Source organism: Hippoglossus hippoglossus, chromosome 9 (assembly GCF_009819705.1).
Source record: "Hippoglossus hippoglossus isolate fHipHip1 chromosome 9, fHipHip1.pri, whole genome shotgun sequence".
NCBI classification, from domain to species: domain Eukaryota; kingdom Metazoa; phylum Chordata; class Actinopteri; order Pleuronectiformes; family Pleuronectidae; genus Hippoglossus; species Hippoglossus hippoglossus.
The window spans coordinates 11,317,169-11,343,091 of NC_047159.1; the positions used below are offsets into that span (position 1 = coordinate 11,317,169).

At 44.0% G+C, this 25,923-nt stretch overlaps 1 protein-coding gene across 4 annotated transcripts; it reads left to right on the forward strand.

Annotated features, from left to right (window-relative positions):
- Window positions 1-833: 833 nt before the first annotated feature.
- LOC117767309 (transducin-like enhancer protein 1) lies at window positions 834-24,933 on the forward strand. Of its 4 annotated transcripts, none has more exons than XM_034594812.1 (20): window positions 834-1,687; window positions 2,045-2,145; window positions 2,978-3,041; window positions 3,902-3,946; window positions 8,056-8,118; window positions 8,259-8,363; window positions 12,390-12,603; window positions 12,890-12,906; window positions 15,635-15,748; window positions 16,528-16,581; window positions 16,716-16,865; window positions 17,422-17,560; window positions 17,808-17,998; window positions 19,516-19,586; window positions 19,702-19,951; window positions 20,420-20,667; window positions 21,049-21,196; window positions 21,309-21,459; window positions 21,729-21,805; window positions 22,633-24,933. In XM_034594812.1, the coding sequence occupies exons 1-20, from the start codon at window positions 1,664-1,666 to the stop codon at window positions 22,738-22,740; spliced, it is 2,334 nt and encodes a 777-aa protein (XP_034450703.1). In that variant the 5' UTR covers window positions 834-1,663; the 3' UTR covers window positions 22,741-24,933. The 4 variants fall into 4 exon arrangements, with proteins under 4 accessions (XP_034450703.1, XP_034450705.1, XP_034450706.1 ...); XM_034594814.1 differs by having other exon boundaries at window positions 8,259-8,300; window positions 12,387-12,603; window positions 22,633-23,869; XM_034594815.1 differs by having other exon boundaries at window positions 862-1,687; window positions 8,259-8,300.
- Window positions 24,934-25,923: the final 990 nt, after the last annotated feature.

A 25,923-nucleotide genomic window follows, 5' to 3' on the forward strand; every position in this document is an offset into this window, starting at 1 on the left:
CTAAAAGAAGTTGACGTGACATAAATATATCTATCGTGAAAACATTGCTGATTAATTTCTCACCCTTTTCGACTGAATGTATAGGAACAACTGCTCAAACATGTGGCGGGCGTAGCGTATGACATACACCGTATATAGTGAACAACAAACGAGCAAATTAGTTTTCTTTTTTTTGTGGTCTTTTAGGAGAAGTGGAGCACAAAGTGAGTTCAGGTTCTGCTAAATACATGAGCACACTGTATATTATTACATGGAGAGGAGAGGGAGAGAGAGATTTGACTTGATTTGCACTGACACTTGTGAGGAGGGTTCACAGCAGCTACTAAAGGAAGACAGTGTGTCCCTGTGTGTGTGTGTGTGTGTCCCTTTGTGTGCGTATGTTTCTCTGTGTGTTTGTGTTTCTGTGTGTGCGCGTGTATTTCTCTCTGCGTATGTGTGTCCGCGTGCGTCGGTGCTCAGTGCGCGTGTTCGTGTTTCTCTTTGTGTGCGCGTTTATTTCTGTGTGTTCCTCTGTGGGTGTGTGTTTGTGTGTGCGTGTGTGTGTGTGTGTGTCCTCCACCCCAGCCGAACCCACGTTACTTTGACTGACAGCTGAGACTCGCCTCCACCCCCTTCCCTCACCCCGCCCCGCGCGCCTCCTGAGTGGCAGGCTCCCTCAGCCGCGCGCCGATTGGCCAGAACCCGCGTAGCTCAAGCGGGTCAACGGACTGCGGGGGGCGTGGCTCTGAGCGGCCATTGGTCCGCTCGACGCTCCGCATCCTGTCCCCCCACGTGGAGCCGCGGCTCCGATAGGCCGGCCGGCCGCTCTGTGGGCGGGCCCCGCAGCCCCGGTTGGCAGGGGAGCGTGAAACCGCGTGAGAAAGTTTCCATTGAGGAGGAAGACGCCGATCGGCCGCTGCTGCTTGTTGTTGTTGTTGTGATCAAACTCCGGCTTTTATCCCGCTTCTCTCCCGCCTGACGCCTCGCGGACGCCGCTTCGCCTCCACGCACCGGGGACGTGAAGCCGTGTAGTGTTGTTGTTGACGCTTCCGCCCGCCAGCGAGTCAAGTGGGAACTCTCCACTTCGCCGTTAACCCCGCGTGGATGTTGCTGATGCTCCGGCGGAGAGGCGGCCAGTCTGCGGCTGTGTGCTGACGGCCCGGCGGCGTGAACTCCCCCATCACCACCACCACCACCCGCCTCGTTTCTCTCTACTTCGGAATACACCGACTCGAAGCCCCGGGGGTGGCTGCGGGCTTCTCTCCTCACCTGGCCCGTGTCGCTGAAGCGGGGGGGGAGACGCTCGTTGGACGCGGCTGAGCTTCTTTTAGCTGCCTCCGGCTAATGAGCCGTTTCCAGTGTTTTTCCGGCTGATTTGCGGCCGGTGGAGCGGAGGACCGACCGGGAGCGAGGAGCGCGGATTCACATTAAACGCTCCGGAGCCGGAGGAGGGGGAGCTCGCTTTTATTTGAAATCAACTACACTTGCTCCCAACTACGGCGGATGGATCCTTGTCCGTGATCGGGAGTTACCCCCCCACCCCCTCTCCCCACACACACACACACTCACACTCACACACACACACACACACTCACACACTCACATCCCCCCCGGACCCTGTTTGATTCCCCCAGCAGCGTGGTGGTGCTAAGAAGGAAGCGGTTGTATCCTCCCGGAGATAACGATGTTTCCCCAGGGGCGGCACCCGGTAAGGCTCTTCCTGCTCCAGCAGTAGTTACCTGTCTGTCCGCAGCCCGGGAGATAACACTGGCTCTTTTGTCTTTCACCCCGGCTCCCTGTTGTTGTTTTAGTTCGAACAGCCTCCAGGCTTTTAAAGTACATGTTCACACCGAGCGCCCTCTTCTTCTGGGTAGTTGGTCTCTTGCACCTGCACAGATCAGCAGAGTGAGATTAATGCTATTGTTTGTTTTAACAGCTTCCCATAATTCAAATATGACATTTACATGCCAGGCTGAAGAGGATGAAATGCATGTTGCAGGCCACATAATGAGGCACTGTGATGTTAATAATCTCTCCTGTGTTTGTGTGTGTGTGTGTGTGTCAGACGCCCCACCAGGCTCCAGGCCAGCCCTTCAAGTTCACCATCCCAGAGTCACTGGACCGCATCAAGGAGGAGTTCCAGTTTCTTCAGGCACAGTACCACAGGTGGATAAAACAAACACACATTCACATGGCAGGGCTCCTGTGTTTATGGGGCGCCACTGTGGCCAGTTTTTCCTCATTGTCATCTGCCCTCTAACACCAAACCTAACCCTAACCACAGCCATCCCCTAAACATAATGAACAAAACCCCAACTCTGTCCTCATGCTAACCCATAAACCTGGATTAGGTTCATATACACACCAAAGTGTGCACACATGCGTCAGTGTTAGTGCTCTGCGCTGCGGTAGGTCTAAGTCTCAGTGATGGGTGGGAGCCAGAGGGTGGCGTGTGGGCTCAGGCTTTCATAAATCACTCCTTATTTCCCCCCTGTGTGTGCGTGTGCGCATGTGTGGTTGTGTGTTGGGAAAAAAGACTTGAATGTGTGTGCGCGGTTGTTGTTTTTTCTCTGCTCTGTGTGTATGTGTTTTTACTCATTTGTGTTTTCAGGCAGGGTGGACCACAACAGGTGTAAGCTGCCGACCGACAAGCAATTTCTAATTCACATCTTGATTCACACGTGCAGACAGCAGGGTTAAACCCAACATCGTACAGTCAACATGTTTGTCATATATAAACTGGATGAGTAGTCTTCTGCGCTTAACTTTTAATCTCTCGAAGAGACGCTCTGTGTGCCAAACTGTTTCGGTTAGTGTTTGTCATTGTTGTTGCTTTAATCAGTCAGTGAAAACCAAGAGGGATCAGAGGAGAAGACCCGTCTGCCATAACATTTGTGATGTAAATCTGCAATTGAGGTGTTGGTTCGGGTTGTACTAGACTATATTTGCTTTACATGAGAGGTTTCTCTTAAAGTTAATGGCGAATCATGTTTTTCAGTCTCAAGCTGGAGTGTGAGAAGCTGGCCAGTGAGAAGACGGAGATGCAGAGACATTATGTCATGGTGAGAAACCCTACATTCAATTAATTTGCACCACAACATAACTCACAGCACCGCAGCTTGCCCTGAATTGTCCGTGAGGAAAACACAGCGTGCTCAAAGGCTCCATAGGCCTGGAGAACGTCAATCTTCTCAAACTTCTTCAAATGCTGCATTACCTGGGTGAAAGAGGGAGGGGAAAAAACAAACCGCACAACAAGCCGGCAGTAACGCCTGCTCTCTGTGCAGCTTCATTACTCAGACAGGCTAATGAAGATGATTAAAGTGTGAGATTAGACTTTGTTTCAACTGTGCGTCGGTGGGAGGCTTGTGCACGATTAGTCAACTAAGCAATTAAATGATGTTACAGACACCAGGAGAAATAGTTCACATGGCAAGTACAACACCGGTGAACGGTTGTGTTTAGGATATGACCGATTTGCGCAGCGCTAGCCAGGGATGTCAGAGGTTCTGCGTTTATCAAATTGTCAAAAGAGATTGACAATTTAAATTTAATTTGTCACATAATGAGCCACAGGAGATATAATAACACAATGATTAGATGCACGTAATCAAAAGAAAAGTTGTGGTGCCTACTTTAGCGAGTGTCGAGCTATTTTCACTGGAACAAAGTGAGGTCCAGGAAGATTAGTGTGTCTTTAGAAGAGAATGTCGTGCAGACACATGCATCTTCTTTACCTCAATGGTGATACAGGTGTAAAACCTTTTGATTTGGATGCTGTGTCCATTCAAAGTAGTTTGATTCGATGCCTGGTTTTTCCAGTAAAACACCCTCGTTTATAAGATCACACATATTCTCGTAGTTGTTTTTATTTCAAAATCCTTCAATGATCTAACCCTCTTACTCCCCTCTGCCCTCTTAGTACTATGAGATGTCCTATGGCCTCAACATCGAAATGCACAAACAGGTATGTTTGCCTCTCGTCCACTCTCTGCATCTTCCTGTTTGTCTTTCCTCCTCTCTCTTTCCATCTCTCTCTCTCATGGCAAGGTTTTTGATGTATTTGGTGTGCGCGTGTTGATTTGTTCTTGTGTGTGCACAAATGCATCTGTGTGTGTGTGTGTGTGTGTGTGTGTGTGTGTGTGTGTGTGTGTGTGTGTGTGTGTGTGTGTGTGTGTGTGTGTGTGTGTGTGTGTGTGTGTGTGTGTGTGTGTGTGTGTGTGTGTGTGTGTGTGTGTGTGTGTGTGTGTGTGTGTGTGTGTGTGTGTGTGTGATCGATGGGGCTCTGTCTCCGTTTCTCCAGTTAGGGCCGGCCGGCTGAGCCCAGAGGCAGGATGAATGGCTCTGTAGATTGATTGGTGCTGTCTAGGAGAGCGACCTGCTTTATTACATTAGAGGGGCAGGGCTGGGGAGGGCAGAGGAATCGATCACGGTGAAGCAGGCGGAGGAGAAGCCATGGAGCTTCCCCCTTTCAGAGGCAAAACGCAACAACGCACACTTAAGCCGGCCAGACGCACAAGTGTGGAAACACAAAACACAGGGCGATAAGGGCACTTTGTTGTAATTCCAACACACACGCACACGCGAGCGCAAAGCAAAGAATCAGAAGAAATGTTTGCCAAAGCTTAAGGACATGGGAACATTTGACACATACAGTACACATAGTAATGTACACACAAACACACAGAGTCAAACATGCTTCTGCATAAGCACATGTTTAAAGGCAAATATACTCACATGTTTAAGTACTGTATGTATGGATAAGGAGGAAAAACTCGCACACACTCCAATGCACACACACGCATTCCCCACAGGAGTGGTGCAGGGCTCAGAGCGTTTACCAGTAATTACCACAGCTATCGACCAGTCAGACCAGAGGAAATTGGAGGTGGATTGGCCCGGCCGCTTCACTGAAGAGCGGGGATGAGCCTCGGACTCTTTCACACTCCCTTCCCTACGGTTTTTTTCTAGTCCTCTCCTTCTCCACTTGTTATTTTTCCCCCTTTTATACCCCAAGTTCTCACCCTTTCTTTCCGCCTTTCTCACTCTCCATTTACAATCATGGGATCTCTTCTTTCTTGAGCTACACCCCCCACTCCCTTGTGTCTTTTTTCTCTTCTTGGCTCTTCTTTCATTTTATGTCCGTGCCGAGCTACTGTTCTTTCATTATGAGGGAGCTGCATCTTTTTCCCATTGTCCACACACAAACACTTATGCACTAAAGCTCCAGGGGAGGTCATTAGCTTGGGGCTGCAGTTGTCAGAGCAACAAGCTTCTGTGTGCGGGGGGTACAGGGGATACAGACTAACAACCTACCTCCTGCTGCTGGAAGTATGGCTGTGTGTGTGTGCTTGTAGTGTGACAGTAATACTCCAATTATATGTGGAATGGGAAGCCTGTTTTCTGTTAGCACTTTGTGTCGGCATACATGCATCCTCTCTCTGTATCCTCAACTTTTGTTTACCTGCTCTGAATTATATATCAACTAGATTGTGTTTGATAGAAATTCTCCAACGTTGCTCCCAGAACTGAGATACAGTTTGCTTTTATCTTTATTTTACCTCCTCCAAATGTCCTTGTCCACTATCTGTAAAAGTGCCTCTCTTGGGGACTGCAGCCTCATTTGTTTGATCCTTGTTAGTTTTGTCAGTCAGCTTAGTAAGATTAGCTCAGCTGACCTGATAGTAGTAAGTCAGACTATTCTCAGACAGCCTAATCAGTTAGCCTTTATACAAGGCTAATTGTAGGCTTACAAATCAGGCTTCTGAGAATGGAAGTGCTGGTATAGTCTGCCTGAAATAGACCTGTATTTTGAGCTTTCTAGGCATGGTTTAAGTTGCGCGTCCTGTTCTAAGATTGAGTTACAGTTTGCAGAAGTCAGCACCTTGTGAGCTGGTCAGGCTGCAGGTTTTTATAGGGCTGAAAATGAGGTGATGTATTGTACAAAGGGTGAAGTAACGGGTACATCAGGAGCACATGTGTGGAAATAGTACTGGCTGAAAATACTGGCATTACATATCACATAAACACTGCACAGAAGTCAAAGCGGTTAAATAAAACATCAGAGAAATGGTAAAGCACTGTAAAACAGATGTACACTGGTCTATAGATAGTGCTTTACATTATGCAGCTGTTATAGTCCCAGTGTATCCACATGTGTAAATAAGTATGATCAAATCTTTATTTGACACGTTGTATTGCATGTCTTGTAGAGTCTCACACACACACACACAAACCGCTCTGAAGGCTTATAACTCCCTTTGATTCCATATTCTCTTTGATTCTTGTAGAGTCAATTATTTATAGTGTTTAGTTTGTTCAGCGTGAAGCTATCCCATCTTTACTTACATCTGTTTGTTACTTTTATCTTTACTCACATTTACATAGCATATTTACTTAACCACCTTTTTTTAATTCTTCTGAGTTGTGTCATGTGAATAATTTGTGTCCTTCCATGTATTTTCTTTTTTTAGTCTCAGTTATTTTATAAGTGAAGCAGTTACTTATTTAGTTCAGGGCTCCTTTTGAGTCGACTAGTACTTAATTTAGCTTATCCAGGTATCCAAGTACATAATTGGCTGAGCTGTAGCAGGGTCAGTTGATTGAGTGCGTGTGTCATTCTATGGTTGTGAGGACCAATTTAGGATCCAATCCATCGTCCATCCAGGGACGTCTTGGCCGGTCCTCACAACTTTATAGCTGGAGGATTAAGACTTGATTTTATGTTAGGGTTATAATTAAGTTTAGTTGGCTTTCGGGATGACAATGTCGCTTCCTTTGGTCCAGACTGAAACAGCATAGTAACTACTGGACGGACTGAAGTCAAATTTGGTCTGACATTCATGGTCTCCACAGGACCTGTCCCCCTGACCTTTCCTTCAATGAGGTTGACATTTGTAGTTTTTGGTGGCATATCTTGACAATTATTGTATGGATTGTTATGAAATATGGGGCAGACACACACACAGAATTGTAAACACATTGATCCCTGGACTTCTCATCTGGCGTCGTCATCAAATACCCACATTCCCATCATAGACTTCAGTGTTAAGTAGCAAAAGTTTAAGGTCTGCTAATATTTAGCTCAAAGCACAACTGTTCTGTAGCAAAGTATGTCTTGTGCAATGACGAAAAAGTACTTTATCTTATCATTGTAAAACGGGACGAATTGTATGCAGTTATTTCTGCAGCAGGTGATGTAATAGTTTGGTCAGTTAAATCCCCACAGAGTGTTGCTTTGTGTTGAGACACAGCACATGTCTTAATGGCTCGGTGACTGTGTTTTTACCTTGTTTACTTAGTTAAAACGTTTCCATAAGCCCAAGTGTCATTAGTTTTCATCCCATAATAATGTAAGTCATCTTTTTCTAGTTTTTCACTTAAGAACAGTATATATGTCTTTGACGATTCTGCGTGTATCTATTTATGGGTAATGTGTGCATCTGATGAGCCATTACTACGTTTCATGGCTCCTCCAGTTCCCTCTTCACCCTGGCCCCCTTTGTATCAATTTGATTGGATGCTATGTAATATGAGGTCCCTTATCTGATTTAATGCCACTGTGGGGGTATCTGGTTTCAGCCAATTGTAGCCACCTCCGGGGGTTTGGGGGGCAGGCGGATGTGTTGGCATGGATACTGGGTGAGACTAAATGAAGTTAGTAGCTGATGAGATTATGCTGAAGTGCTGATGGGAAGAGGGACAAGAGCCCAGAGAGAGCAAAAAGAAATACAACAGGCAATAGAGAAACTTGAGCTCACACCGATGATGAGAAAGGAAAATCTTGTCGTACCGTGTGTGTCTGTTAGTGATGCTGAAAGAGGTACACACCGCTGTGTAAAGAGAAGTGGATGTGTGTCGTTATATCGTACACTGGTAGGTTTGTGTGTTTGCTGTGGAGATAGCAGTTTCCTGTGTGCGTGTGCGTGTGTGTGTGTGTGTGTGCGTGTGCGCGTGCGCGCGCGCGCTTGTATGACTTTATTGGTGTTACTGCACAGCTGTCTTTTCTAAATGAATGTAATTATGTTATTAAAAATTAAGTCGCTTTCTGTCTCTGTGTGTCTGTTCCTTCACCAGACTGAGATTGCCAAGAGACTAAACACCATCTGTGCACAAGTCATTCCCTTCCTCTCACAGGAGGTAAGTACGTGTGACTTTGAGCTACAGACTGTTCTCCATGCAAACACACTCGCTGCTAGCTTCACTGATAATAAGGCCTTTAACTCTTCGTACTTTTCATTCATGTTTTTTGTTTGTGTGTGTGTGTCTTTGTTTTGCAGCATCAGCAGCAGGTCGTCCAGGCTGTAGAGCGAGCAAAACAGGTGACTATGGCAGAGCTCAATGCTGTCATCGGGGTACGTGGACTGCCAGGTCTTCCACCTACAGTGTGTATACCTCTATTTCATCTTCACTTATATTGACTGTCTCTGTATGTCTTTTTATTTGGTATGAAATATATTTCCTTCATTTATGACATAAAAGAGGCAGTCAACGGGCTTGGGTCGCACAAAGGTTTCACTTAGGTTTCAGTCACGTTGCCTGGGTTATCTATTCGATTTTTTTTGCTGTACATGCCAGTAATCAAGAAAAGGGTCGGGCCTGAATCAGGTTCGGACATATAAAACAGAATGTCGGGTTCTGATTGTTTATTTTCCTCTCTGGCTTGGTCGTGTTTGTTCAGATAATTGTGGCCCAACTATTGTCTGTGTGCAGCCATGATAGTCTGTACATCTAGTTTTATTGGAATTTATTTGAATTAGAAATTGAGTTTTGTTAACGGCAGTTCAGATGATTCTAATTCCACTTCCATTTGGATTTATGAAGGGACGCGTAACAATCAGCCAGCTGATGGTGACTTGTAATCCTTTACCCCTGTTTGTATCATTTATAATTGTGTGTGGACTCCAGGTTGCTAGCATAGATAACATACCTGGGGCAACAACAGATGAGCTACAAGCTAGGCAATTGAAAAATGTTAATTTCTCTGCCTGCATGTAAAACGCTGTTACCAGGTATTTCAACAGATTTCTCATTTCCTCCCTTGCAGACATAAGAGGTACTTGTGGCAATGAGCATTGTCAACATCGACTCTAGTGAAGTGTGTATGTGCTGCAGAGTGTGAAACAGTTTCATCCACTCCTCGCAGACTGTAGTATCTCCTCTTCTAACGTTTAAGTAGCAATAATATAGAGGGAATTTATTATCCTAAAAGCTCCAACATTGGAGTGAATTGATTCAATGGTCTTGAACTATTTAACTCAGGGGGCCATTTAAGACCAGGTATCAAAAACCATCCCAAGTAATGGAGACATAAGAAGTAAGTCAAAGTAATTTTTCAAGCAAATATTCAGATTTCACTTGATAACGTCAGAATCATTCCTAAAACTTTGCAGTAGTACAAATAAGTTTAAACTGAGGCATATCATTTGAAATATAGTGCCCTTTATGGACCAACAGTCTTGAAATCAAAATGTTTTTTGATTGATTGATTGATTGATTGATAGAAATGATCCGTGTCACGGTGACTGAGCAGAGAACAAAGCAGAGGATTCAGCGAGAGGAGTGTGATGAGAGGTGTTTATTGAAAAGAAGTCGTCAGCGTGCGATGAAGGATGGGGCGTGACCAGTTATTCAGACTTGAGCTGACAAGTGATTGGCACCATAAGAGTGAAAAGAAGTTCGAAAAACAAAAGCACTTGAGCTTTTGGTGGTGACGTTTTGGATGTTGGAGGGTGGTTGAGAATACTTGGCTTTAAAGTTGCCATAGAGGAGGCTGGGGGGTAGAGTTTAAGAGAAATGTGATGCTTTCGGGGGGGGGGGGGTCGTTCTTCTGAGCCTAAGCCTTGCAAAGAGCGGCACTGGAGGATAGTGTGGTTAGATTTGAGGAGGGCTTGTTAGTTGGTGTAGACTTAAGGGGGGGGACTTCGTGTGGGATGGGGGCGGATTTGGCAGTTGCTGTTTGAGTCTTAATTGCAGGATTTCAGTGTTTGTAAAAGGGGGGGGGGGTCATGGCGTTGCCCTTACACTACCCTCTTCCCCTCTCCTCCCGTCTCCCACGCCAGCCTGTCATTCACCACGTTTGTGAGTTAAATGAGTGTAATGAAGCATGTTGCCCTTACCTACACACACACACACACACACACACACACACACACACACACACACACACACACACACACACACACACACACACACACACACCCACCCCCCATCTCACACTAACATCCCATGACAAACCAGACTCTCCTTGCCTCCACCAATGCTTCCCCTCCATTTACTCCCATCAGGGGTCCTGTTTGTGTTTCCGTTTGGGTGTGTGTGTGCCCGCGTCTGTGTGTAGCAGAGCATGCATTTGTGTTTTTCCCAAAAAACAACAGTCAGGTTTAGGATGGTTGAGTGAGGGTGCATGTCTTCCTTGTTTATCCAGACTATGTGTGCGTGTTTGTGTGATCAAGTGTGACATGTGGGTGTGTTTATGTTTGATTGTTTGGCAGACAAGCCATTTCGGGAAATTGTGTGTGTGCGTGCGCAGGCAGTCATGGGGGCTGACGCCAAAAGACTATTTTGTTGTGTTGCTTTCATTCATTGGGGCAGGACTCAGAGCGAAGGATGGATAGAGAGGAAAAGAGAAGGCGGGGGCTGAGAAGAGGGGGAGTGGGTTAGTCAATTAGGTGAGATAAAAGTCGGTTTGACCTTCAGCACTCCTTCCACCCCCGCCGAGTCGCCTCCTGTGCCCCTCCTTCTCCTCTCCTCTCCCTCCTTCCTCCTCCCCTCCCCACGGCGAATCAGTGAGCTTGGATTCCCGCGGCTACTGTCTGAGGAGGCAATAATGATGTTTTGGAACACAAAGGCATTTCACGCTCAGACGAGCGCCTGATTTGGTGTGAAAGAGAGAGCAGGGCTGCCAGCCAAACTCTCTCTCCCTCTCCCTCCCTCACCCTCTTCTCTCCTTCTCTCCTCCCCTTCTCTCCTTAAACCGCCTCACTCTCTCACAAGACCTGACAGTGCAGGCAGCAGCTGGGGCTCTCGGCTCTCTCCCCCCACTCCTCTGTCATTCCTTCTTTTCTTCTCCCACCACATCCTCGGAGCTCTGGGCTGTGATCCCAGCTGTCAGTATTGTTCAGTGTTTGACCTCAGAGGGAGGAGGGTGTGTGTGAGGCAGCGTGTAGGGGGGAGAGGATGTGTTCACTGCCTTGTAGACTGCAGCAGCTTGTTGAGGTGGTGTAAACTCAGACACTGAAGAAACTGTCCCATCTGTTGAAGACTTCAATGGGGCCAGAAGTCTCTTTTGATTGGGTTACAGAGTGCTATTGATTTGTTTTTTACCTATTGATCACTCGGGTCCATTCTCTGCCACTTGGGTTTTGGGAGTCAGGTGTCATTGCTTTGCACATTTCAGGCGGCTGGAGGGTTGGAAACTGCGGTGAACAGCACAGATTTAATGACCGTGATGCTCATGCATTAGTGCAATGTCTACAGAGAGACAGAAGGTCAACTCTTCCTCAGGTGACCGAGGATGTTGATGTAGGGCGTGATCAGCCTTTGTCAGCAACAACAGTCTATTGACAATCACATAGAGAGGGGTGTTTATAGTGCATAAACCCCCCTCTCATTACTAATATGAATACGCATTTGAGAGCTGAGTGGTGCAAAAACCACAGACACTGGTCTAGAGAGATGTGGAAAAGCTGATATGGTTAGACAAGCAATTCTTCACCATATTGTGGACAAGTGTCTCGTTCTGAGTGATCACCTTAATCCTGTAATGAAACATTTCTATCCTAATGGGAGGGGTCTCATCCAGCATGACAATACCCTATCCATAGGGCACATGGGATTTCTTAAAGCTTGGCTTGGCAATTCCGTAGAATTACGCACGGTTAAATACGTGCCTCATAAACTCTAAAGCGAATCAACAAACACAAAGTAAACGTCAGTACTGTTCAGGTCCTAATAACTTCTGATTAGTGTCGGCATTTATTGTTAAAGTGTAAAGTGAGCGCAGGTCGGTGGGAGAGCGGAGGGAGGAGACTCTGACTCGATTATGTTCTGTCTCTGCATCGATGCATCGAAAAGCGATTCATTTCACCACCCAACTAACCAACCCCACTACATTAAATAGTTTGATGACAATGATGAATTAGGTTGGCTGCACATTTCAATTCGTGTTCCAAAGCTAACCTGTTTGTGAATATAAACTGGTCCTTACTGGTCAGCCTGTAAAAGTGCTGTGCCCCGTTTCAGTGAGAATTTACCCATTTATGTTGTGTTTGCTGTACATTTCCAGCTTTAGACTAAAAGCTCCTGAAAAAGGCTGAGCTGTGTATAACAGCATCCCTCAATGTCATTGAATCCTTATTCTTAACTAACCACCTCTTTCTGTTCTTCTTCTTCTCTCTTTGTCAAAGCAGCAGCATCTATCCCATAACCATGGTGGCGCCCCTGTGCCCATGACCCCTCACCCTGCCGGCCTCCACCCCTCTCAGCTGGGTGGCTCGGCTGGCCTCCTGGCTCTGTCAGGGGCACTTGGTGGTCTTCCTCCACATCTGGCTGGAAAAGACAGTGATAAAAAGCCTCACCTGGCCGGACCAGATTCACACCCCGGAGGACCCGAGCACCTGAGAGGTGAACACACACACACACACACACCCCTTTGAATAGATTATCATGTCATTCAACTTGCACTGTGTATCGCTGAGAAATGCCTAATTTTATTCAGTAATGGTAACCAAAATGGTTGGATTTGTTCACTCTCTAAAGTTAGTATTTTTTGTTATAAATATGATTAAATACACAAGACTACACATTGCTAATTTATTCTTCTTCCCTTCTTTCTCTTTTTTGTCTTCTTCTCTGCTGAACACCAAACCCTGTGACCTCAACCACATGTATGTGTTTCCAACGGCATTAGAGAGAGAGCCTGGAACTGTAAGTACTCCCTGTTTCTGTGGCAATGTTTACTGTTCTCACAAATTGCTCAGTTTACTTGCTCATATTCTCAATAGAGATCATTTGGTTTGGGGGTATTTCATTTTGTTCTTAGATGTACTCTGCTGCAGTTTACTTAAGCTCACCAGTGAGATTAGTCTGTCTTACCTCCGTTGATGGACATCTGCAGGATCATTAAGCTCCCTTCCAATTCCATGGAAAAACAAATTTAAACTACCTTTAATCCATTAAGACCTTGGGTGCCCCTGAAAAGCATTATAAAACCTGAACGATATCTGAAAGCAACCTGCTGAAACTTCTGAAAAACTTCTGAAAAACTTGACATTCTCCCAAACCTGAAGTGGATAGAAACATGAAATGAAAACTATTTGAGAACTTGAAAATTTGGCTTGAAATGTAAATCATTACCATTGCCATGTAAACAGATATGACTGGAAATAAATACATTTTCATTTCATTTCTAAATTTTTGATCGATTGAGTTTTTCTAAAGATATTTCTAAAGGCAATGAGTTGAAAATGGAAATATCTGAATGTGTTTCATCCGGTCCCAATGGATTTTGATGTTATCGTTTGGATTTGTGCTTATGAAATTATCTACCCATGATTATGAAAAAAATAAAACGCCCCTTAAATCCCCACTATGAAACTATAAAATAGACAAAGTCCTCTTGGGCCAAACATGAAGTATTTTCTTTAGCATTATGTGTAAAATACAGTTTATAGAAGGGCACATCTGTCCATATCTCATAATTTCAGGTATATACTTTTGCAGAGGGAGACTCATTTTAAAAAAAAAAAATTCAAATATTCAAATTCTTTGCTGCTCCAGTGACATGATTTCCCCCCAGATCAATGAAGTTCATGTCACCGTGTTTTATTTTAATCAGCAGTTTTCTTCCACTGTTTCACACTCAAATAGCTTTCATGGTTAAATGTGCATTTTTCAGTGTCAGTGTGTGTGCATGTGTGTGTTTGTGTGCTTAGGGATCTCTCGGGGAGAGCTTTGGCCTGCCTGTTTAGTCCTGCCCCAGATCTGCTCTGAACTGTTAGGTTTCCTTTCTTCTCCAAATGAGCTTTTTAGCGTGGTCACACACATGCACACTCGCGCACACATATGCGCACGTACACATGCACACACATATTCACATACACAGACATGCACACGCACGCTCCCCCTGCCCGGCCTGCATTGTTGTGCCTATTTAACACCTCAGTGAGCAGATTACCCCCCTCTCCACCCTCTTCCCACCGCCCCTGATCCCGCGCTTAAAGACTCTCATTGTGTTTAATATCGGCACCACTGAGAGGGGAGGGCTTGGGAAAGGGGTGGGGGGTGAGGGAGCAGCAGTCATATGACACTGAGCTTGTGTGTGTGTGTTTGAGAGAAAGACTATGCGAACAGGGGAGGCATGGAGGGGGGAAATTGCTTATGTTTTGCGGGTCAGTGCTCCTGTGCTCAGCTCACTAAAACCTTTCAGTAAAAGAGGAGGTGGGAGGGAGGGTGAGAGGGAGGAAGAGGGGAGGGCGTGAAGGAAGGGGGCCATTGGCAGAATACAGATTTTCACCCCCCCCCCCCCCCCCACACTCCTCTCTTTCCCTCTCTCATCTCTCGTTGCCCTTTCTTCTCCTCCACACTCTCACACCCTCCCCTCATCCTCTGTCCTCTAATCTCATCCCCTCCCTTACCCCATTTTTTCTCACCCTCCTCCCAAGCTCCTCCTCTCGTAGCTATTCCTCCTTCATTTACCCTTTCCCCCCTCAAAGCCCACTCCCGTGGTAGATGGTGTGCACGCGCATGTGTGTTTGTGTATGTTGTATGCACATTTCATTGACAGGCTGAGACTATAATGGACTCAACATGAAGCTTTAATCCATTAACAATAGGATCCGTTGGTCAGGAGGCCAGGGGGGGGGGGCAGCAGCGCTCTCTCTCTGTGTGTGTGTGTGTGTGTGTGTGTGTGTGTGTGTGTGTGTGTGTGTGTGTGTGTGTGTGTGTGTGTGTGTGTGTGTGTGTGTGTGTGTGTGTGTGTGTGTGTGTGTGTGTGTGTGTGTAGTCTTGGGACACAGAGGGACACATGAGTGTTATGCAAGTAATATACACACACAGTCTGATACACACTTGGTCGTACACACAGGCTTTCACAGTCAATTACACATTGTACACACACACACGCACGCACCCACACACACACAGAGCCAGCGCAGCTTGTCAGAGCCAAGAGAGGGAGCACTGATAGATTTTGAGTGCCACTTAATGTAATCATCAACTTCAGAGGTGTTGGTTTGTGTGTGGCTGTGACTGGCTCTGGTCAAGTGAGAAGAGAGGTTGCTGTTTGAGTGTTAGCGCTACTTAATTCATGAGTCTGTGAACTATTAACCTGTTTGCAAGTAAGAGTCTGTTTTTCTAACCTGCTCTGAACATAGCTGAATAGCTTGTGTAATTAGTGGTAGGTGGATTAGACAGTCTAGTGAGCTCATGGAGAATAAACACAAACAACAACAAACTTGAACTGGAAATGGCAAAATTGTCTCATCTCTGCAAATCCCCTTTTCTCTGTCTTTTCCTCTTTGTCCTTCAAACTCCCTCTCCCTCTTTATTCTATTTTCTTTCTACCCTACCTATATTTCTTCTGTAATCTCTCTTCCTGCTCTCCTGTTTCACTGTGTTCTCTCCTTCTACTCCTCATTGCTGCTTTCATCTGCAGAGTAACTCGCTGCTGCCAGAAAGTCTCCGGAACTCAGATAAGCGACGCAACGGACCAGATTTTTCAAACGACACCAAGAAACGCAAGGTGGAAGACAAGGACTCCAGCCACTATGTAAGAAACTGTTCTGCTGTGAGGAAGCATGCATATTTAGTGTTTGTATCTAAAGCTGCTTTCAGACAGTTCCTCTGTATTTTCTCTGGAGGTGCATGTGTGAACACAAATGTCAGAGTGAGACGCTCCGCAGTTACTGGCCTCCTAGTTTAAAGCCCATGGAAATCCAGGAGAAGTTGATGTGTGAACACAGCAGGGGATGCTCCACTGGATGGGATGGGGTTGATGACGCTTCTAACACGGGACAGACGCAAAAAAAAAAAAAAAAATCTCCCGGCGAACAACTGTGCCGTGCACGTAGAAGAGTTTGTCATAATAAGAGCGGAGAATGGAGTCGAGGGGCTGTAAACATGATCACGTGATCTCCACAGCAGAGTTAATACGTCACTTCCTGCCTCTGTCTGCCGCACCCGGCTGCTCCACCTCTCGCCTGAATAATGCTGAGGATTTGATGCTGTTGTGAACGCATCAGTGCAGATTACCTCCCGCTGTGTTGTGCATGTGTGAAAGGCAAACTGCTAGTAAACTCCGTGGCCAAATTTCATGTCTGAAATTAGCTATAGTTACACGTGGAATGTTGAGAGTGATGTTTCACTTGGTACTTATACTTGACAATGAACGCATTCAGGTAATTAGGACAAGGACATTTGTGTAAATGTATTATTATATATATTACAAAGTACAGTATAGTAGTAAAAAGTATTATTAACTGATAGAAGTAAAGGGAAGGGTGAGAATATTAAATAATGAACTAACCGATGGTCTTACTGTCTTTGCAGGATAGCGATGGTGACAAAAGTGATGATAACTTAGTGGTGGATGTTTCAAATGAGGTCAGTATGTTGTAATGTGTCTATTGTTTGTTAATGGTTGTGATGAGTGTGATGCATGAATTAAATTTACAGACGTTTGTGGAAAATGTGACACTTTAGTCTGGTATTCCACTGACTCCCTGTCCCTCCACCAGGATCCAGCCTCCCCCCGTGTCACTCCTCTCCCCTCACCCAGAGAGAACGGCGTGGATAAAGCACGTCTTCTCAAGAAGGACCCCTGTAGTCCGGCCTCTACTGCTTCATCAGCAAGCTCCTCCTCCCTCAAGTCCAAAGAGATGGCAATGGTAGGGATGAATACGATTTAAAAACATTAAGTTGTTTCGAGTCGGATAAACATTCAACCTCATTTTTGTATTACCAGTGGACACAAATGTATGAAAATGTAAGACGTGTGATTTACTTTGGCTTTTATCACTATTCTGTTGCAGTGGAGGCAGTATTGTGTTGTGCTCCTTGTACAGATATATTGGTATCTACATATACGATTTCTGATATACGCCCATTTGAAAACGTTTTAATTTCAGTAAAAGGTAGATAGATGGCGTGATTTTAGAAGAGGTGAAAATACATAAAGAGATTAATCTCAAAAAGCGAATATGCTTTGTACCAAATTTGGCTACGAACTCATTTCATTCAGTCTACAAATAGAGTAAGAGCCAACAACCACCGTATATTCACAATAAAAATGAATATTGGCCGATATATCAATATCAGTATTATTTAATCTCTAAAATTTGTTTTGGCATTGACTTCGAATATCCAGTATAGGTCATTCTTTAATCCCTAGTTAGATATTTCTTGCGTATGTCTGAAGTCTCTCTCTCTCTCTATCTTTGGCAGCGAGATAAAGCAGGCACACCTGGGCTAAAGTCGAGCACACCCACGCCCAGAGGTGACTCCACTCCTGGTCCGAGCACCACACCTGGAATCAGGCCCAGTCTGTCCAAACCCCCCTCCATGGAGATACCACATCCACCTAGTAAGTCCCGTAAAAACGTTTGTAATTGAATGATACGATTGGTTGTGTTATATTAATATGCTTATGTTTGCCAGAGGGCCTTAAGTTCTGTTTTCTAAACTGCCTCCAGGAAAATGTAACCTCAATCATAGTTTCAATCAGAGATCTTTTTGCTTGGATCCTTAAAAACTTAAGGGATGTTGAAGTTGATGCTGTTTTGGTTATAATTAGTTTTATGTATTAATCTTCCCTTGCCTCTGCTCCTCAGCTGCAGGTTTGCGGACGCCCCTCGCTGTACCAGGTCCATACCCGGGTGCTTTTGGTATGTTGCCCCATGCAGCAGGGATGAATGGGGAGCTGGCAGGGGCTGCGGCCTATGCTGCCGGGCTGCACAACATGTCACCTCAGATGAGCGCTGCCGCCGCGGCCGCTGTGGCAGCGTATGGCCGTTCACCCATGGTGAGTAGAAAAGGCTTCATTATTTTTAGGTGAAAGGACATTTTATATCATAATATCAAATCAAGCCAAGCAGTTAACTATATTTTTCTCTTTTATTGATATAAAAGATGAGTGATATACAATGCATAAAAAAAGTTTCAAGCATACTTTAAGTTTTTCTGTTTATCATATTGAATCACAGAAGAGGTCATATGGGAATTTTTGACCCTGATAGGTAAAAATATTGAAGTGAAACTAATAAATCCAAATTCGATACAGCACAACAGTTTTCATTACCTAAGTTCTCACCACACTTATTACAATATGAAGTACATTCTCCTTTCAGAGGAATTCTAGACTTTACTCTGTGTAGATAAGATCCATCCGATTCTTCAGTTTTTATCCGGCTCTTTTTTGGTGAAAGTTCTCAGACTCTGTGAAGTTTCATGATAAATGTGAGTGAAACAGAACAGAGTGAATTTTCAAGTCACACCTTCAACTTGTTGCCTTCATATGAGTTTTTATTTCAACTGGGACTTCCTCTCTGCCGTTCTCCCTGAAGCGCCCGGGCAACAGTTGTATGCACAGCGCTCACAACTCAGCCACGAAACCCCTATAACCTGCTCCGGGCAGATTTTCAGCCAAACTATCCTCTTTCCATTTTCATGACCTTGCTTGGATTTAACAAACGTGATCTCCATCCAACATTGCTGCCACAGGGAATTCTTATAAAGTAAATTATGTTTTAATCAGACGTCATATTTGACTTATTTTACATTTATTTTACCTTTTGTTTTATTTGTTGAGCAGTGGAAAAAAAAAATCATAAGTACATCCACTCTAATATAATAGTTTAAAAAAATTAAAACATTCAGAGGTGAATGAGCACTATATTCATATTGTAAAGTGTGGAAATTGTCAATAGTTATTGCTGTATTTCTTGTGTGTGTGTGTGTGTGTGTGTGTGTGTGTGTGTGTGTGTGTGTGTGTGTGTGTGTGTGTGTGTGTGTGTGTGTGTGTGTGTGTGTGTGTGTGTGTGTGTGTGTGTGTGTGTGTGTGTGTGAGATAGCATTTATCTAGTGTGTAAGCTGTTGGTGTTGCATTGAGTCCCCTCATCACTCTTGTCTGTATTTGTATAGTGTTCATTACACTGTTTAAATAGGTTTAGTAGACTCACTGCTGTGTCTGGGCAACACTTAATAGAAACTCTGTGTGTGTGTGTGTGTGTGTGTGTGTGTGTGTGTGTGTGTGTGTGTGTGTGTGTGTGTGTGTGTGTGTGTGTGTGTGTGTGTGTGTGTGTGTGTGTGTGTGTGTGTGTGTGTGTGTGTCAGCACCACCACCTCTGTGTGTTTGCTGACTCTTATACTTGTCATCCAGACTGTGAGTGTGTTTGTGCTCATGAGTGTCTGTTTGCTTTGTGCTCAGGAGTGTTTCTGCTCTGTTCCACAGGTTAGTATTGACCTGTGTGTGTTTTTTGTCGATGCCCATGGGCATGTGTTTGCACTGCGATCACAACATGTCTGTGTTCTCTCCTCCAGGTTGGGTTTGATCCTCATTCTCACATGAGAGGAATCCCTCCCAGTCTGACCGGAATCCCTGGCGGCAAACCGTGAGTGTGTTTGAGGACCTATTTCCCACATCGTCCTGTGGAACAACTATTTTCCACCTTTGTTTACTTTTTCTCTCGTCATGGCCAACCAACTCTCCTCCTTTTCTACCATCAGTGCCTACTCTTTTCACGTGGCGGCCGATGGACAGATGCAGCCAGTGCCGTTCCCCCCGGATGCTTTGGTCGGCCCGGGCATCCCTCGCCACGCCCGTCAAATCAACACACTGAACCACGGGGAGGTGGTGTGCGCTGTCACCATCAGTAATCCCACAAGACACGTTTACACAGGAGGGAAGGGTTGCGTCAAGGTCTGGGACATTAGTCACCCAGGGAACAAGAGCCCTGTGTCACAGCTCGACTGTCTGGTAAGTGGGCTGGTGAATTTCAATAACTTGTATATTGAAAAATGTTAATCAGGGCATGTGCCAAAGTTTGGGTATTCAGTACAGAGTAATCGCCTCCTTTGACTGCCTGCATTTCCTTTAGTAGTTCCTGTTGGATTTTGAGTTTTCTACAGATCATTAGAATTCAGCTTCTTTTCAGTTTCAGTTTTCTAACCCACTTACAAAACCAGAAAACAGAATATTTCCAGCTCAATTCCTAACATATGAGTAAGGGGTGCCCAAACTTATCGTGTTAATATTATTAGTTAGTAATTTGCCAAAAGGTTTGCAGTGTGGTGGTATCTGTATGTCTTACGATTTTAATTCTATTCCATTAAATTCAAAGAGAGAAGAGACTAGACAGATATTTGTGACCTTATAATAATTTTTTTTATGCATTTAGAAAAATGCTATATTTACAAATCTTTTTTTGTGTGCGTACCACATCAGAACCGAGACAACTACATTCGCTCCTGTCGCCTCCTCCCCGATGGGCGAACGCTGATAGTGGGTGGTGAGGCCAGCACTTTGTCCATCTGGGATCTGGCCACACCCACTCCCAGGATCAAGGCAGAGTTAACGTCATCAGCACCGGCGTGCTACGCTCTGGCCATCAGCCCGGACTCGAAGGTCTGCTTCTCCTGCTGCAGTGATGGCAACATCGCAGTCTGGGATTTACACAATCAGACACTTGTTAGGTAAGAGAGACCTCGTGTGTACAATTTGATTGTAGACAGAAAGAATGTTGGAAGAAGATTAAATATAATTAAATATTTGGCGAAGATAAATTTGAAACATTTAGAATTATCCTCCAACCACATGCTAAGCTCAATATTGAACTACGTGATTTATTCAACTGAGCTGAGGCTTGTTTGACCTTTTATGATTACGCATCATAGTTGTATCATAAAGAAGCAGAATATTGAGCCAAAGAGACGCTGCTGATGAGAAATACTGTACGCTCTTCACATTTGATTGTCTGTGATGCATACCAAGTGCCCAGGCAACCTGATTCCCAGTGTCTTTGTGTAAACATTTCTCTCTTTATTTAACTGTGACTGTATCCGTGTATCCTGCAGGCAGTTCCAGGGCCACACAGATGGAGCCAGCTGTATTGACATCTCCAATGATGGCACCAAGCTGTGGACCGGAGGCCTCGATAACACGGTTCGCTCCTGGGATCTGAGAGAGGGGCGGCAGCTGCAGCAGCACGACTTCACATCACAGGTGCACACTCGTACTGGCAAAGAGTGTTTCTTCAACGAAGCCTTAGGGCTAAAAGTAGAATTCCCCCTTGAGCTTGAGTTCATTTTTGTATTTTCCTCGCTCTCCTGCCCAGATCTTCTCTCTTGGCTACTGTCCGACGGGAGAGTGGCTCGCTGTGGGAATGGAGAGCAGCAACGTCGAGGTCCTTCATGTCACCAAACCTGACAAATACCAGCTTCATCTACACGAGAGCTGTGTGCTGTCTCTGCAGTTTGCCTACTGTGGTAAGAAACTGCCTCCATCTCGCTTCTTCTCGTTTTGTGGTCCATCATAAAACCTTTCTCTTTAGAATTGGTTCTTTAATGTGTTGTTAAAGTTCAATGATGTAACTGTATCTCTGTGGTTTTTTGTTATTTCAACTTTTGTCAGAAAGGTCCGTAGAGCCAAGGCTACAAAGGTGTTTTTCGCTGTTTAACCATTTCTCTTTGATTATGTCATTGTCAACCTTTTAACCAGAAATTGCTTTTTCTGTTTGTTTGTGTTTTTCTAACAGGTAAATGGTTTGTGAGCACAGGGAAGGATAACTTACTGAATGCATGGAGAACACCCTATGGAGCCAGCATATTCCAGGTTGGAACAACAGATCACAACTTTCAGAATATATCGATTTAACGTGGATGTAGGGGAACAATATGTTGATGTAATCGCACATACGTTAATTTACGTGTCACTGTTTACGTTCACCCCCCAATTATGGCGCTCTGACCATTGATGATCCCAAAGAATAGGGTTTGTCGTTACAGTGCATTTTCCAAGTTGTAAGCAGTTTATTTATGTGTATAAAGAAGAGTTCTGAAACTAAAAGCTATAGATTTCAATTTATGTTACACTTTCAGTCTGTGTAACCAACCTTTAGCAGCCAAATACACAATCCATTGAAGTCAAACACATGCTGCACTATCTACAATATTAAATTCTGCAGTTTTAATATTAGATTTTGGGTTTTTTTGTCTCAGGAAGAACAAAACAGGAAATAATTGGAGGATATGTAATCTACTCTCAGCCTTAGATAAAATATAAAGTTGCCGTCTCTGATGTTTCTTATTCAGCTTCAAAAAGCCACCTTTCCACCAGCGCTGCACTTCATCAATGCACTGATTTGGTGGAAACTGTCATTGTTAGATAATTTTCTTCCAAAACAGCATCTTTAATTTAACTTACAGTTTTCAAGACACATTAAAGTTGCAAAGTTCAACACGCCTGCTGTTGGATCATGCAGTGAAATATTGCTTCAGTGTGGTAACACATCCTGCCTCATGTGGTGCATCAGCATGTCTGTGACATGATGATCTAATGTGACAGCCACTGTATCTTATTACCCATCACTGATTTAGAATGAGAGCAGCAGACATAATTCTATTTTCTAAAAACCTGGTTTTCTCTGTGTTTCTCTGCAGTCTAAAGAATCCTCCTCGGTGCTGAGCTGTGACATATCTGTGGACGACAAGTACATTGTCACTGGTTCAGGGGACAAGAAGGCCACTGTTTACGAGGTCATCTACTAAAAATGTGAAAGGAAATCGAGGACATCTGCTCTTTTCCCACACACACTGATTTGTTTCTAGAAATGTTCACATGGAGCCAGAAATCGAAGACAACGGTGATGATCACGTTCCGTTTTTTTCTGTTACATCTGCCGAAGACACACGGAAAGGAGAGAACACGCACACGTGGGTTGTGCCAGTAAACATGACTCCAAATCAGCTGGGAGCTTTTCACTGGAGAAGCTGGATGTTAATGGAAAGAGAGGAACTGTCTGGATGTTCTTGCCTCTGCTGCTTTTTGCTGTGGACTGCACTGGGATCAGATACAGGGACCAAGAGATGAGTGGACTGAAGTGCATCGGTTGGACTGGGACCAGCTCTTCTGGAAAATACTGTACTGAACATCAGATACTAAGACACTTGATTCAGTGTGACGACCGGGGCGGAGACCCCGGAAGAAAAACTCTAGCGGGTTGAATATGTGAACAAACGGCAGAAAGACGGAGCAGGATGTGGACATAACCTTTGAGAGACAAGAGAGGAGAAGCAACAGCAGAATAACATTTTATAGACGGAGAATGCAGAACATGTTTTTGTCTGTTCTCGACAGATATCGCTCACAGCCTGTTTGTCTCTCAGCTTTGACTCTTTGCCCTTAAAAACGTCAGCTCGCTGTTCTGAAACGCCTACACTGTCTGAAAAGTACCTTTTTTTTTCAGTCTTAACACTAAGTCCAAACCTCACTAACTGCACTGTAGCTGTAACTGTCCACCCACACACTCGGTACACACTGTACTTAGGAAATACCCCGACAGAACCTAAACATACGGAAGGCCTTGTTGACTTGTCCATCATCATCATGCTACTTCATACATCAGGCACTGTACATCCTTCTCATGCAATCCAGGAGAATTTAAGATCCTTTTTAACAGAGAATAAATATTTACCAAACCCCAAAAAGCTTCTAAAACAGGACAAAATACTGTAAATGTTGTTCTGAAAGAAAGCCAACTGGTTTTCCTCTTTATTTTCTCATCCTTTCTTTATGATTCTAATTAAAGAGCCAATTCGTGAAAACCTGAAGGAAAAAAGTTTCAGAAATTGGATTTATCCTCAAAAACTCAATTGTTTCTTCTGTTTCAACACATGGTTATAACTATTCTCTACTTGTGTTTTCACTCATCATTGGTGGTTAGTACTGTCGCCTCACAGCAAGAAAGATCCAGGTTTCATTCCCAGCTGGAGTTTGCATAAAAGAAAAAGGACACAGCAACATGAGCCTTCATATGTTTTAATGTCTTGGCCCCTCCTCCTTGTTGTTGAACAGCTCTTTCATCAACTAATCAATCAATATTTCAGAGACTCAGTATGGATTATTGATCAGCTGGAGGTTGTTACAGATTTACACATTGATTTTTTTTGTTGCAGTGTAAACATGCCCCTGCTGTTCATTTGAATGCAGTTTCATTTGTCTCTGGTCTCTTTTACAATAAGTTCACTGGTTGAGGTCATGATAAATAGGATGCTGATCTCAAATAGAAGATTTCTCCACTATATTTAAGATTTAAAAACAACCCTTTAGAAAATGTCTTACTGTTGTAAATTCACCCTGACCCTGCCTTTGTCACTCTATGAAACACGTGATGTCTTACTGTGTGGAAGGTTAATCATGCTTTGTGAACCGGGACCAACTCAATGTGATTTCATCTCGTTTAGTGGAAATCTGATATGAAGAAGTAAAACTCCTCTGCGATACATTCACTGAACAATTGACATTTTGCCAAATACTGTCACTTGTTTGAACGCATTATTGAAACTGGCTAAGTTGTATTAAAGAGTAAAAAGTTTTTTTTCTCTTTACAGAGAAGTTTGTGGGATTTGCAAACAGGATTAAATTTGTCAGGATCATTAAATCGAGGAGGGTTGCACAGGAGCAGTTGTATTTCAGCTTCAGGAAGGAACCAATCTCAGCCATTTTAATTTCATTATTTCATGATTTTTTTTTTTCTATTTCTGTCTGTTGAATGTTTGTAAAAATGTATATATGTTTTTTTTTTTCTTACAGGACATGCTTTAGGAATAACAAACTTTTTTTGTACGTCTTTTACATGGAGAAGAAATGTCTAATCAGGAGAAATACTAAACGGTCTTAATGCTAGCTAATCTATAATGATTGAAATGTCTAGACAATAAATGTTTTTTTTTGTAACTGGAGTGGTTTTCCTGGACTTTCTGGTTGGAACAAGAACACATTAGGACCTAACTGACACAATTGTTTGGATCCATTACAGATAATTGTAATGGGAGCTCAAAGTTTTGAGAATCAGCATCATAAACGGATGATTTAGATCCCAGTTATGAAATAAAAGTTATGGGGGAAGTTAGTCAGTGAAACTTAACACCTCAGTGTCCAGGAGGATAGCGGTTGTCCTCATTTTGTTTGTTTGGATGTTTGAAATAAAATATGCTGATTACTTTGTAAAATCCAAATACATCACTATTTGTTTTTTTTTTTACTTACGTCTGTTATACATTATTGATACTTTCAATTAAAGCCAACCGAGAAAACACATAGGCGACGTGGGGTCTACTATCTTCAACAGGGTTGAGTTATTCTGATGGATTCAAGAGAAATGAAACTTTGCATACGTGGTCATATCTTTATCAAGCAACATTAATTCTCAACTCAGTTTATTCTGAATATTTTCACCATATTTATTTAAGTTTCCTACAAAGCCACAGTGGCACAGCCCTGAATCCTCTTTGCTTTCCTCTTAACAACCTTCATCACGTTAATGAGACTGAGTGTGGGGCATCGGTACAAACTTAAGAAAGTTGGACTAAAAGGTTCCAACATTATTTACTTAAGAGGTGGGGAACCTTTTTCATACCAAGGGAGATTTCACTTGTTCTACAAACTAAATGGTCAAACACATCCGGCACTAACCTTTGTAAAGCGATGGTTGGAACTGCTTTTCTTTTGAGAGGCGTCTCATGTCAGATGGTGGTGATGATGATGCTACTCAGCTAAAACAAAACACATCCTAATGGCATGTGTGGCTCGAACAGACTGAAATTCTGAAAATCTCAAATCAGACTTGGGAGTAATTCCATGCACAAAAACAAAAAGTTCATGTTCCTGTTTCATCGCAGGCCTGGGGATTTCTTGTGGCGCTCTACAGTGTTTTTTTCCACATCTTGTGC